This window comes from Corylus avellana, chromosome 6 (assembly GCF_965113065.1).
Source record: "Corylus avellana chromosome 6, dhCorAvel1.hap1.2, whole genome shotgun sequence".
NCBI classification, from domain to species: domain Eukaryota; kingdom Viridiplantae; phylum Streptophyta; class Magnoliopsida; order Fagales; family Betulaceae; genus Corylus; species Corylus avellana.
Genome location: NC_142495.1, coordinates 13,157,597 through 13,169,593, shown reverse-complemented (window position 1 = coordinate 13,169,593; position 11,997 = coordinate 13,157,597). Strand labels below are relative to the sequence as shown.

At 37.3% G+C, this 11,997-nt stretch overlaps 2 protein-coding genes across 2 annotated transcripts; both read left to right on the top strand.

The window, feature by feature from the left end:
- Positions 1–4,422: 4,422 nt before the first annotated feature.
- Positions 4,423–5,726, top strand: LOC148584905 (uncharacterized). The gene is made up of 2 exons (XM_088517573.1): positions 4,423–5,332; positions 5,467–5,726. Exons 1-2 carry the CDS (start codon positions 4,423–4,425, stop codon positions 5,724–5,726), a joined length of 1,170 nt encoding a protein of 389 aa, XP_088373699.1.
- Positions 5,727–7,880: 2,154 nt separating this feature from the next.
- On the top strand, positions 7,881–8,423 carry LOC148584904 (uncharacterized). The gene has a single exon (XM_088517572.1). The coding sequence runs from the start codon at positions 7,881–7,883 to the stop codon at positions 8,421–8,423; it is 543 nt and encodes a 180-aa protein (XP_088373698.1).
- Positions 8,424–11,997: the final 3,574 nt, after the last annotated feature.

Sequence of the window (11,997 nt, the reverse complement as noted above, 5' to 3'; positions counted from 1 at the left end):
GAGGAAACCTAAAAAACCATTTTCAAATTCAAGGTTTGGAATTAATTTTCTGATTCCTTTTTATTAAAATACCATCCTTTAAATAGGAAGATTACAATGACTTAGACTTGGAGTAAAACTCCTACACTGAAGATAAACCTAGAAAGATAACTAATGCAATCTTGTCTCTAAAATAAATAACTAGATAATTGAAATACAAATAGACATATGTTTATCTCTAATCTAAAAATACTGATAACAAAACTAATCTAAATAAAATCTAATTCATTTTAAATATAAATCTACTATAATATAATGTCTACTTTATCCCTATGTTACTTCCGTAACATGTTGACTGTGCTATTTTTTTTATTGCATATATTCACTCTTGCCAAACAATCACGACCAAGTATTATTTTCTTAGCTAACAATCACTTTATGACATATTATTTCTCGCAAAGACAGGACTTTATAATATATTTTGCTTTTGAGGGAGACTGCCAACTTAATTATTTGCACCATTACCATCCACATATATATACACGCACATTAAATAAGCACTTATCCTCAAACTTTCAAAAGTTTTGTAATAATAACCTCTAATTGTGCACATTTAAAATGTCAGGTTCGTTCCCAATCATCATCACCTTTTACTTTCACTAATTGTTAAGATTTTTTTGTTAAATCCTATTGGAGAATGCTAAAATGACCAAAATACACTTGTTTTTATTTTTTAATTTATTTTTTAAATAACTATACATTTGACGCATGACGGGACCTTTTAGTTTTTTTTTTTTTGCTGTTTCTATTTTATTTGTTTTTAAAAATTTTTAATTAAGGGTAAATTTTTAAATTTACAATTTTTACAAGGTATAAGGAATATTTCACCTGTTTACTTTTTGAAGGTATTGGTGAAATTAAATGAGGTTGAAACATGCAATACCAACATTGCAAATTTTTATAATTTGATGTTACCATTGCAAAATACGTGACATTTGAGTGATGGAGGTAAGTAAAGTTTCCTAATAAAAATTTAACTTGGACAAGAAACTTGATTCAATTTTTCTAAAACAACACTTTTAGCTGTATAACATGACAAAGTTTGCAAGAAAGAATTTATGTTAATTAGCTGTTAACTAACTTGTGAAGTTAGTCTATAAATTAGGGCAGCACTTTAATAAATTAGAAGTTTATGGAAACGATGAACTAGCTGTATTAAAGTAGTTAATCTGTTTATGGAAACGATGAACTAGCTGTTCGGTACAATAATGTACCGAACAGCTAGTTCATAGTTTCTACAAACTACTAATTTATTAATGTGCAGCCCTAATTTATAGACTAACTTCACAAGTTAGTCTAGTAGACGTGCAAATTTATGGGGTTAAAAATTGGTCAACAATTGTGGTAGTATTTGGCAAACAACATGGTTTTTTTATGGTATTGTTCGCAATTAAAAAAAAAAAATTAAAAAAAGTGATATTAAAAAGTGAAATATATATATATTGTAGTGATTTTTTTTTTTTTTTGAATAGGAGTAAAAAGTAAATGATGAGACATATTAGTTAAAAAATGCCAGTTAGAACTTTTTTTTTTTTTTTTTTTTTTTTTTTTTTGTAGTAATAATATTTGGGAAGGGGGGTTTTGTTTAACAAACAACCCGTCTTGCGTGCCTTAACTCAAAAAAAAAAAAAAAAAAAAAAAACATTTTACAGTTAGAGCACTCCTTGCAGCCACATTAAAACAATTTTTGGTTATTATGATGAGGCAATTTAACAAAAGTAGTTTAAATATTCACTTTTCAGACTCACTATTTTAACCAAAACAAAATGGAGAGTGAATGGTACTCACTAAAGACAGTGAGTACTATTCATTCACCAAATGAATAAAAAATAATATAAATTTTTTCTCTCATTCCCTATTCTTTGAAAAAGTTAATATATATATATATAAACAAGCATTTGAAAAAGAATATTTAAATGGAATAGTGAAAGTTGACAGTTAAAATAATGAGGCTGCTAGGATGCTTTAAAAAAGTAAGTAGTTAAAATAGAGAAAATAGTACTTTTGATTATTTTGGTGAGTAAAATTTGATAAGGCTGCTAAGAATGCTCTTAGAACCTGCACCACTTTTTTAATTTTGCATCCAATATTTAAAAATTGATATTGTCTTATTCTAAGTTTTTGAAATTGTTTATGTAACTATCCGCCAATAATTTTGATCTTGACTAATGAAAGAAGGCCCACATGCGCCCAAGGCTGACTCCATATGTTTTAATTTGGGCGAAAAGTTTAAGCGGATAATTTTTCTTATATTTAAATATTAATTAAATAATATTTATTTTAATATTACTATTATATTTTTTATTTAAAAATCATTCTTTTTGCTTTTTGGGATGCAAAATTTATTACTGTCCAAAATTTTTGTTGCTCAATGCTTCTCACAAGGCCAAAAAAAATTTACCCACAACCTTCAAGAATGGAATGTTTAAGATTGGATTTTATGTAATAATGTCTTTATTATTATTTGATTCCCTAATTAATTGTTATCGATTTTTTAAGCCTTATATAGTTTGGAATGTTAGATAATCAAATGATATTAATTCGAATTTTCAATTTGCTCACAAATTAAAATTGTAATTTTTTTTTTTTTTTTTTTTTTAACGATTTTTACCGATTCCTCTCCATTTCAAGAAATCTTAAAATGGAAGTTTCTTCTCTCTAGGGTCTTCTACGAACGCCCTGAGGTGAAGCCTTCTATCCCCTGTTTCTAGGGTGGAGTCTAATCTCTCGAATACGAGTGTCTTCTCCTTCGAGTGCTGAAGTAACGAAGAAGAGCGATGGGAACAACGGCGGAGGAACTGTCCCGGCTTTGGGAGAATCTCACTCTAATGGAGGAAGAAGGTGCAGATTTGACCATTGGGGAATCTGATCTAGCCCCTCTGGCAGCGAGAGAAGTCTCTTGTGTTGTTGGGAAACTATTAGCAGATCGAGTTGTGGGGAAGGACGTGATCAAAACACCACTAATCCGGGCTTGGCACCCAACTGACTGGATCTCTTTTTAGGCGTTAGGTGCAAACTTATTTCTAATCGAATTTGGGAATGAATGTGATAAAGTCCGGATTTTAGAAGGCCGGCCATGGAAGTTTGATGATCATCTATTTGCCATAGTGGATTATGATGGAGTAACTTCGCCTTTCGAATTGGAGTTTGATAAGGCGTCTTTCTGGGTACGCATGTTTGGCCTTCCGTTGTCTTGTATGGGCAGAGAGGTGGGGATGAAGATTGGTGCTTCGGTGGGAGAGGTTGAAGATATTGATGTTACAGAAGAAGGAGTGGGGTGGGGGGAGTTTCTGAGGGTTCGGATTCGTCTGGACCTCTCAAAACTGCTCTCACGTGGGAGAACCATTAACCTTCGGGGTAAATCCTTATGGATTGTTTTTCAATATGAAAAGATCCCCCGATATTGCTATACCTGTGGGGTCATAAAGCATGGCAAGCAAGGTTGTGGAGGAACTGCAGGATGGAGAATCAATGGGGGAGAGAAAAAAGTCGAATTTGGTCTTTGGCTTCGGGTTCCATCGCCGACGAGGAGACATGGGAGGGGTGGCGGCTGGGCTACTGGAAGTGGTAACAGATATGGGGATCCAGCAGGAACTTGCTATGGCGATCGGGGACAAAGAAATAGATATGGGCAGAGGAGGGAAGCGGAGCCGGAGAAGGATCCACATGATGGCGATTCATCGGAAAACTCCAAAACTCCGATGAGGGGTAGCTTCGGAAAATCCCATGATCGCAGCCCTTCTGTTAGCCCAAATCTCCGGAACGCTAATTATGGGAGGCTGAAATTACGGGATGAGGAGCTGATTGAGGATGGAGATTCGGGCGGAGTTAATGGTGACATTAATTCTTGTCCCAACGGGGGAAAGCGTGTTCACACAGAAGCTTTCGAAGGCATTCAAAACGTAAATTATGGGAGGTTACAGCTTCGGGATGAAGAGAATAATGAGGGTGACAATTTAGGAGCGAATTATGATGGTGTAAATTCTTGTCCTAATGGGGAGAAGAATATCAATGTCGCCGATTTGGGAGCCAAGCCGAGGAGCCATTCTTTAAAGGAAAATTGTATAGAGGGGGAATGTAACATATACGTGGGCCAATGGGATTCCATTAAGGAAAAAATGATATGGGCAACTGTTGACAAAAGGGTTGATTTAGATGACATCAGGGGTGGGGGCTTAGCTGGCAGTAAGACTCCTCTACCTCCTGTCGGCCAAAACAATGTGTCACCAGCCTTTGTTTTTGGAACGACCAATGTGCAGGGTAGTAATCACGTGGCTTCTCCAAAGAGCAAAAAACTGAAAACTCCAATGAGACAAAAGTATGAACATGGTAGCATGGATGTACGTAGAGGCATGGGGAATAATGGTTTGGGAAAATGAAAAGATGTGGAGAGTGAAGGGGGAGGCTATCGGGAATCAGAAAAAAGGAAGAGGAGGGAAAGGGTATCGGAAGACAGGTCTGATGGAGATTTGGTGGCGGCTGCTCAGCAGCCCACCCTCACTCATGAATTTCTTAAGTTGGAACTGCCGAGGGCTTGGGAACCCTCAGACAGTTCGAGACCTTCATCAGATGGTGAAGGAAAAGAAACCCGCGGTGGTTTTCCTCATGGAAACCAAAGTGCACGACAAGAATCTAGATTATTTGCGAATCAAACTAGGGATGCAGAATATGTTTGTAGTGGACAGTGTTGGAAAAAGCGGAGGTTTGATTCTTTTTTGGAATAATAATTTAAGTGTTGCCATTCTGAATTATAGCCGGAGACATATAAAAGCAATTGTTCGCATGAAAGAGAGCGGGGTAGAATGGAAGTTTACTGGCTTCTATGGCCATCCAAAAGTAGCTAAAAGAAAGGATGCTTGGGGTCTCCTTAGATTTCTATCAAAGTTTACTCCTACTCCTTGGTTAGTTATGGGCGATTTTAATGAGATTATCAGCTTTTCAGAGCAGAGGGGAGCAGTATCAAAAACAAGAAGACAAATGGATGATTTCCAAAATGTGCTGGAGGATTGCAAGTTGAGTGACATGGGATTCAGAGGGCCAAAGTTCACATGGTCCAATGGCAGGCCAGATGGAGCTTTTACACAAGAACGTCTGGACAGGGCAGTTGCGAATTTGGAGTGGATGTCAAACTTTGCAAACACAGAGGTATTGGTGCTGGCTCGTCGGAATTCTGATCATAACCCACTCCTTCTTCGGTATGATGCTGGTGGTCTCAGGCGGTGTCGAGGTCGACCGTTCAAATTTGAAGCAAGCTGGGAGTCCAATCCAGATTTTCACGCTGAAGTGGGGACAAGTTGGCACTCGGGTCCACGAAGGGGGAACCCTTTGCAGCAAGTCCATGCAATGCTTAAGTCATGCACACGTTCTATATTGGGCTGGGTGAAGAAGACAGTAACTGTAACTGAGGATTTGATTCGGCAAAAACAGAGGAGCTTGAAAAGTTGCAAGGGATGGATGGAATCCCAAATATGGAGGCTGAAAAAATTCTCAGGGAGGAAGTGAATGGGCTCCTTGAAAAAGAGGACACAAAATGGAGGCAAAGAGCTAAGGAGAATTGGCTCCTTCATGGCGACCGTAATACAAAATTTTTCCATGCCTGTGCTACGCAGAGAAAGCAACTAAATATGATCTCCCAGATTGTTGATGAAGAAGGTCAAGAGTGGGACACTACGGAGGGGATTGAGTAGGCTCTGGTGCGGTATTACAAAAATCTTTTCCTTTCGGCAAGACCCCACTTGATTGATGAATGCATAGCAGCGGTGGAACCAAAAGTTACACATGCAATGAGGACCAAATTATTGGCAGACTTTACAAGGGAAGAAGTCACAACAGCCCTGAAACAAATGGCTCCAATGAAAACTCCAGGTCCTGACGGCTACACTGCTGGGTTTTATCAACAACATTGGAGCACTGTAGGCCCGGAGGTATGTGATGCGGTCCTTCATTTTTTAAAATTTTCTGTAATGGAGCCTGAAATAAATTCTACACATATCGCTTTGATCCCAAAAAATAATAATCCCAGAAGTGTTTATGATTACCGCCCTATTAGTTTATGCAATGTATTGTATAAGCTTATTTCAAAAGTCTTGGCTAATAGGCTCAAGGAGGTTTTACCTCATGTATATCATCTTTCCAAAGTGCTTTTCTTCCAGGGCGCCTGATAACAGACAATATATTAGCCGCATACGAAACACTGCATACCATGCATAGCCGGCTATAGAGTAAAGTAGGCTATATGGGCATCAAGCTGGATATGAGCAAAGCCTATGACAGAGTGGAGTGGGCTTTTTTGGAGGCAGTCATGAGCAAGATGGCGTTCCCTGCAAGATGGATTAATTTGATAATGGAGTGCATTCAAATCGTTACTTATCAGATTATTGTCAATGGACAACCGGTGGGGCATATAATTCCAGAGCGAGGTTTGAGACAAGGAGACCCGCTATCTCCTTATTTATTTCTTTTATGTGCCGAGGCCCTCAGCTCAATGCTCTGTCAAGCAGAAGCAAGGGGGATCATCACAGGGGTTCCTACTTCCAAGAATGGGCCGCGAATTAGTCATTTGTTTTTTGCAGATGATAGTCTCCTATTTTGCAAAGCGAATTCGGTGGAATGGGGACGAATCACCAAAATACTTGAGAAGTATGAAGTTGCTTCGAGACAAAAATTGAATAAGGACAAGACTTCCTTATTTTTTAGTCGTAATACCAGTGCTAATAAAAAAGCTGAGATCACTAATTTGTCTGGTTTGCAAGCCACCCACAAATATGAAAAATATTTGGGGTTGCCAACCCTGGTGGGTAAATCGAGATCCAAAGCATTCAAGAACATCAAGGATCGAGTATGGGATCGGCTCCATAACTGGAAGGTCAATTTTCTCTCTCAAGCTGGGAAGGAAATACTGTTAAAGGCAGTCATTCAAGCCATCCCTACGTATTGCATGTCAGTATTTTTACTCCCGGTCACTCTATGCAAGGACATTAATCAGCTAATGCAAAGATTTTGGTGGGGACATAAGGAGAATACCTCCAAAATCCATTGGATGAGTTAGGAGAGAATGAGTTGTTCCAAATCAAAGGGGGGCCTTGGATTCAGAGATTTGGTCTTGTTCAACAAGGCCCTTTTGGCAAAGCAACTATGGAGACTTATACAACAACCGGAATCTTTAGTGGCAAGGATTTTCAAAGCTAAATACTACCCTTCCGTGATGGTTATGGAAGCTCAAGTAGGAAAAAGGCCATCTTTGGCTTGGAGAAGCATACATTCAGCAAGAGGAATTATCAAGAAGGGAGCAATCTGGAGGGTTGGGAATGGGCACAATATTAGGGTGTGGGGCGACTGTTGGCTTCCAAACCCAAGGACCTATGCGGTTAAATCACCTCGGATTAATCTTGCGGCGGACACTTTGGTGTATGATCTCATTGAAGGGGATACGGGAAGATGGAATCACTCATTAATTTCAGAAAATTTTTCTGAGGAGGCAACAATGATAATGTCGATCCCTTTAAGCCCCTTATTACCTAAAGACAAACTTATATGGAGATGCACAGCAAACGGTCAGTTCTCTGTCCGTAGTGCCTATCACTTAGCAGTGGAATGGCAGGAAGAGGAAAGTGGTGGACCATCAAATCCGGGAGAAGGATGTGATATGTGGAGGTTTGCTGGCAATTAAATGTTCCTAATGCTGTCAAGGTGTTTGTATGGAGGGCTTGTCATAACATTTTACCAACAAAAGCCAATTTGTTCAAGCGTAAGGTGATTACTGCATCTTTGTGCCCCATCTGTAATTTGGCGGAAGAAAGTGTGGAGCATATTGTCTGGTCATGTCCCTCTGCAGTTGATGTATGGAGCGTCCCATTAAACTCCAGAAGAGTATAAGCGAACATCAGGATTTTGCCCAGTTGTTTGAAGCGATGATCAGGCGATATGACAAGCACGAATTGGAGCTCTTTACGGTGGTTGCTAGAAAAGTTTGGATGAGACATAATACAGTAGTGCATGGGGGGGATTTCATCCCTCCAAATCAAGTGTTTATGACGGCAGCGGTTGGTTTGGAGGATTTTCAGAGGGTTAATACTCAGGTTTCGGGGTCAACCAGTGAAACTCCACCCGCTCAAACGACAATTTGGCAGCCACCGCCGGCAAATATGGTGAAGGTGAACTGGGATGCTGCCATAGATAAAAAAAATTCCTGTGTTGGGATTGGAATAGTAGCAAGGAATGCAAATGGGCAATTTATGGCGGCTTGTGGACTCAAGAAGAAGACTTTAATGGATCCTACTGTGGCTGAAGCATTTGCTGCCCTCCACGCTGTGCTATTTGTGAGGGAGCTGGGCTTTGATCATGTAGTCTTTGAGGGAGATGCACTAACGGTGGAATTCTACTGACACGTGTGAGAGTAGCTATGGACATATCGTGGAAGATGTGAAGCATTCTCGGAGCGAAATAGCAATATCCAGTTTTGTTCATGTGCTAAGGGGAGCAAATTCAGCTGCCCATAATTTAGCAAAGGAGGCTTGTACCCATGTCACTGATATTTGTCGGTGGCATTGTATTCCACCATGTATTGGTGATATTATGAGGAAGGAGGGGACTCTTCTCTCTTCTTGATTTGCTCTTTTTGAGTTTTAATAAGATTGAAATTTTCTTCAAAAAATAAAAAATAAAAAATGATATTAATTCATTTTCTAAAAAAAAAAATTAAGTAGGGGGCCTTTATTAGGATTCATTAATTGGGGGCCTTTTTAAAATTACTTATTTACCATGATTAGATAGCCTTAATTAAAGAATATGGACCGTAATAAAGGCTTTAATTGCTTTTTACGATTTTTTTAATATTTATTAATTAGGAGCCTTATTAAATTGGGGCCTAAACAGCCGCTTAATCCGCCTAGGGGTTGAGCTGGGCATTGCAAGTGAATTTTTAGGAGATGAAAAGTTTAAAATGCCTCATTTTTCTTACATATATTAAAAAAAAGAAAAAATGGGGGACCCCGTGCATTGCACGTGGGCCTTTTTTATCCGAGAAAATTGAAATTGTTAAGAGATAGGTTACATTGACAATTTTAGAAACTTAACAGGGAATAATGAATATTGTTAATTTTTAAACCATAAAGGCAAAATTAAAAAATATGGTGCAAATTGAGGGGGTAAATTTTTTTTTTTTTTTTTTTTTGGTTTTTCTAGATAAATGGAATGTGTGTTCAAAAACCTAAATCTCAAAAATACTAGAATATTGATTAGATTAACTACTAAATTCATGAGCCTTTCTCATAAAACAATTATGAGAAACTTCACAAAACCTGTAACACTCCGGTCTCATACTGAGAAAATGAGAAGAAGCACACATAGAGTATATGGTGTATAAAGATAATCATGAGTGCTATGTCTCACATTGCCTAGTTATTAGGTGAAACTGAGATTTATAATGAATTCTAAGGAAAGTTTAAATTGACTAGTCATTTTAGAGTAATAACACAGATGTGATTAGACCTTTACTCTAGGTCCTTACAAAACCCCTTCGAATTTTTATGCATTTTATCCCCTTGAAATTCAAAAACTCTTTATAAAATTGATATGGCTTTTAAAATTACCATTGATTCAATGAAAATCTTAAAAGGTATACCAATTTTAAAAAGACATGAATTTTCCCTATAGTTAGTGCCCATCAAAGGCGTACACGAGCCATATGGCCAAACTTTTCATACACAACACACTATAGTTACATATACACTCCCTTCTCTCAAGGGGAATATAATCCTCTTCATTTCAAGTTGTTGGCATTTCTCAAGGTCATCCAGAGATGCAGGTGCAATCACCAACACATTCAAAGAAGACCTTGCCTGCTAGCTGCTTAGGGGTTAGGGTTGGAATTTTTTAGATTTAATTTTTAAATTAAATTAATAAAAAAAATAATATGCTGATGTGACAAAATAGTACGTTTAGTTGGGATTGACGTTAAACATTTGGGAAAAAAATGTAATATTAGGGTTTAATTTGCATTTTCAATTGACACACAAAGTAAAAATTCGAAAAAAAACAAAACACAAAAAAAAAAAAAAAAAAAAAGGAAAAGAAGAAGAAGAAAGAAAGAGCCCAGAGAGTTTTCTGTTTTAGCGCGTTGATTCAAATATTTAACAAGTATTTTTATGTTGATATAATGTCTCTCGCATAAGTGATAAAATTGCTGAGACCTGATTGTGAGAGATCGATTGGCAAGAAGCAGTTTCATCTTACAAGTTTTATTTTATCATTTATGGTGCTTTGACAATTGGTGAGCTAGTGGGGCATGCACTAAATCTAACCAAGGGTAGAAAGACTAAAGAGAAAAATAGGGAAAACTTATGTAAATTAGCTGGTAACTAACTTGTGAAGCTAGTCTATAAATTAAGGCTGCACTTTAATGAGTAAGTAGTTTGTAGATAGGATGAGTTTGTTGTAGACGTGCCAACTTATGGGGTTAAAAATTGGTCAACACTTGTATCGTGTGCAAATGGAACAATTACACTTAAAGAGCATAACTATTGTTTTTGGCATATCTCTAAAAAAAAAAAAATTAAAAAAATTAAAAAAAAAATTAAAAAAATCTATTATGTTTGGCTCTACAAAATAGATAAAAGGAAAAATATATATTTTACCACTGTTGGGTAATGGATCAACCACAGAACCACAATGGGCCCCCAAGATCAAGCAAGCCCATCAAAAAAGGCACAAGCCCAAGTTGTACCGGCCCGCCGAGAGTAAAACAGGAAACAACAATTACAAGGAGGGAAGCCATGTTTGTTATGAAAATTTTAATTACTCGCAAATGTACGAATCGTTTGCAATAAAGGGTTGCAAATGTGAGGTTGATCCCACAAGGAATTGTATTTCTGAAAAACAATTATATCTGAAATAATTAAATCTTAACCTAGTTTCGAAAAAGATTTGATTTTTGGTTAGCTTTCCAATGCCGTTGGTTTCACCTTAATCCGATACTTGAGGTGAAAGTTACAATCAAAATATTAAAATGTGTGAAGAATTTGAAATTTAATCCAATCCGATTTTGACTCCAATAAGAGAAATTTCGATATAATCATTTCCTTGATTTGGTTAAACTTAACCATATCATTTAGGTCTTCTCAAAGTGTGTTTTAAGCCCAAAATCAATAGAATTTATTGCATTTTTCCTTAAGAACCTCACAACACTAAAACAAAACAACATCAAACAAATAACAATACTAAGGAATTAACATATGCAAATTTAGGGAATAGGATCGTCTCCAGTTTATAATGGACTGAAGAATATCCAATTCGTGGCTGAGATTTCTTATTAGAAATCCAACAGCCACAAATAGGACACATGTCCCACTACAAAAAAATAAAAATAAAAAAAATATTTCAAATTTAAAAATTAATAAAAAAAATAAGGGGGCTGGCCACCCCATCTTGGCCATAGAGGGTGGCCGGACCACCCCATGCCACTTGGGGGTGGTCCGGCCACCCCCAAAGGCCAAAACAATTTTTTTTTTTTTTTTTTTTTTTTAAGATCTGGCCCTTGGGGTTAGTCCGGTGGCTTTGGCCACCCCTAGCGGTCTAGGGTGGCCAAAGCCACCCCCAACCCCAACTGGGGTGGTCTGGCCACTCCCAATGGGTTGCCAGCCACCCCTTAATTTTTTATAATTTTGTTTTACATATATATATATTTTATTATTACTTTTTTTATTAATGGGACAGATGTCCTATTTATTGCCTCAGGATGTCTTAAAGAGATCCTGACCATTAACTGGATATTCTCCAGTCCAAAATGGACTGGAGAGGATCATCTTCCCAAATTTAGGGGCTCAAATATGCAATATTTTGCACTCATCAAACACTTCCAAACTTACATATTGCTAGTTCCTTAGCAATACAAAACTAAAAATAAAATAAAAACATGAAACATAAATCATTTATCGTGGGAGATACGATTGCATTTGGCAT

Bases quoted from the DNA above. Each gene is read 5' to 3' on its own strand.
- LOC148584905 (XM_088517573.1), top strand. From the start codon at position 4,423: ATGTGGAGAGTGAAGGGGGAGGCTATCGGGAATCAGAAAAAAGGAAGA. The intron at 5,333-5,466 runs GTTGGCACTCGG...CGGCAAAAACAG, and splicing joins TCACGCTGAAGTGGGGACAA to AGGAGCTTGAAAAGTTGCAA.
- LOC148584904 (XM_088517572.1), top strand. From the start codon at position 7,881: ATGGAGCGTCCCATTAAACTCCAGAAGAGTATAAGCGAACATCAGGAT.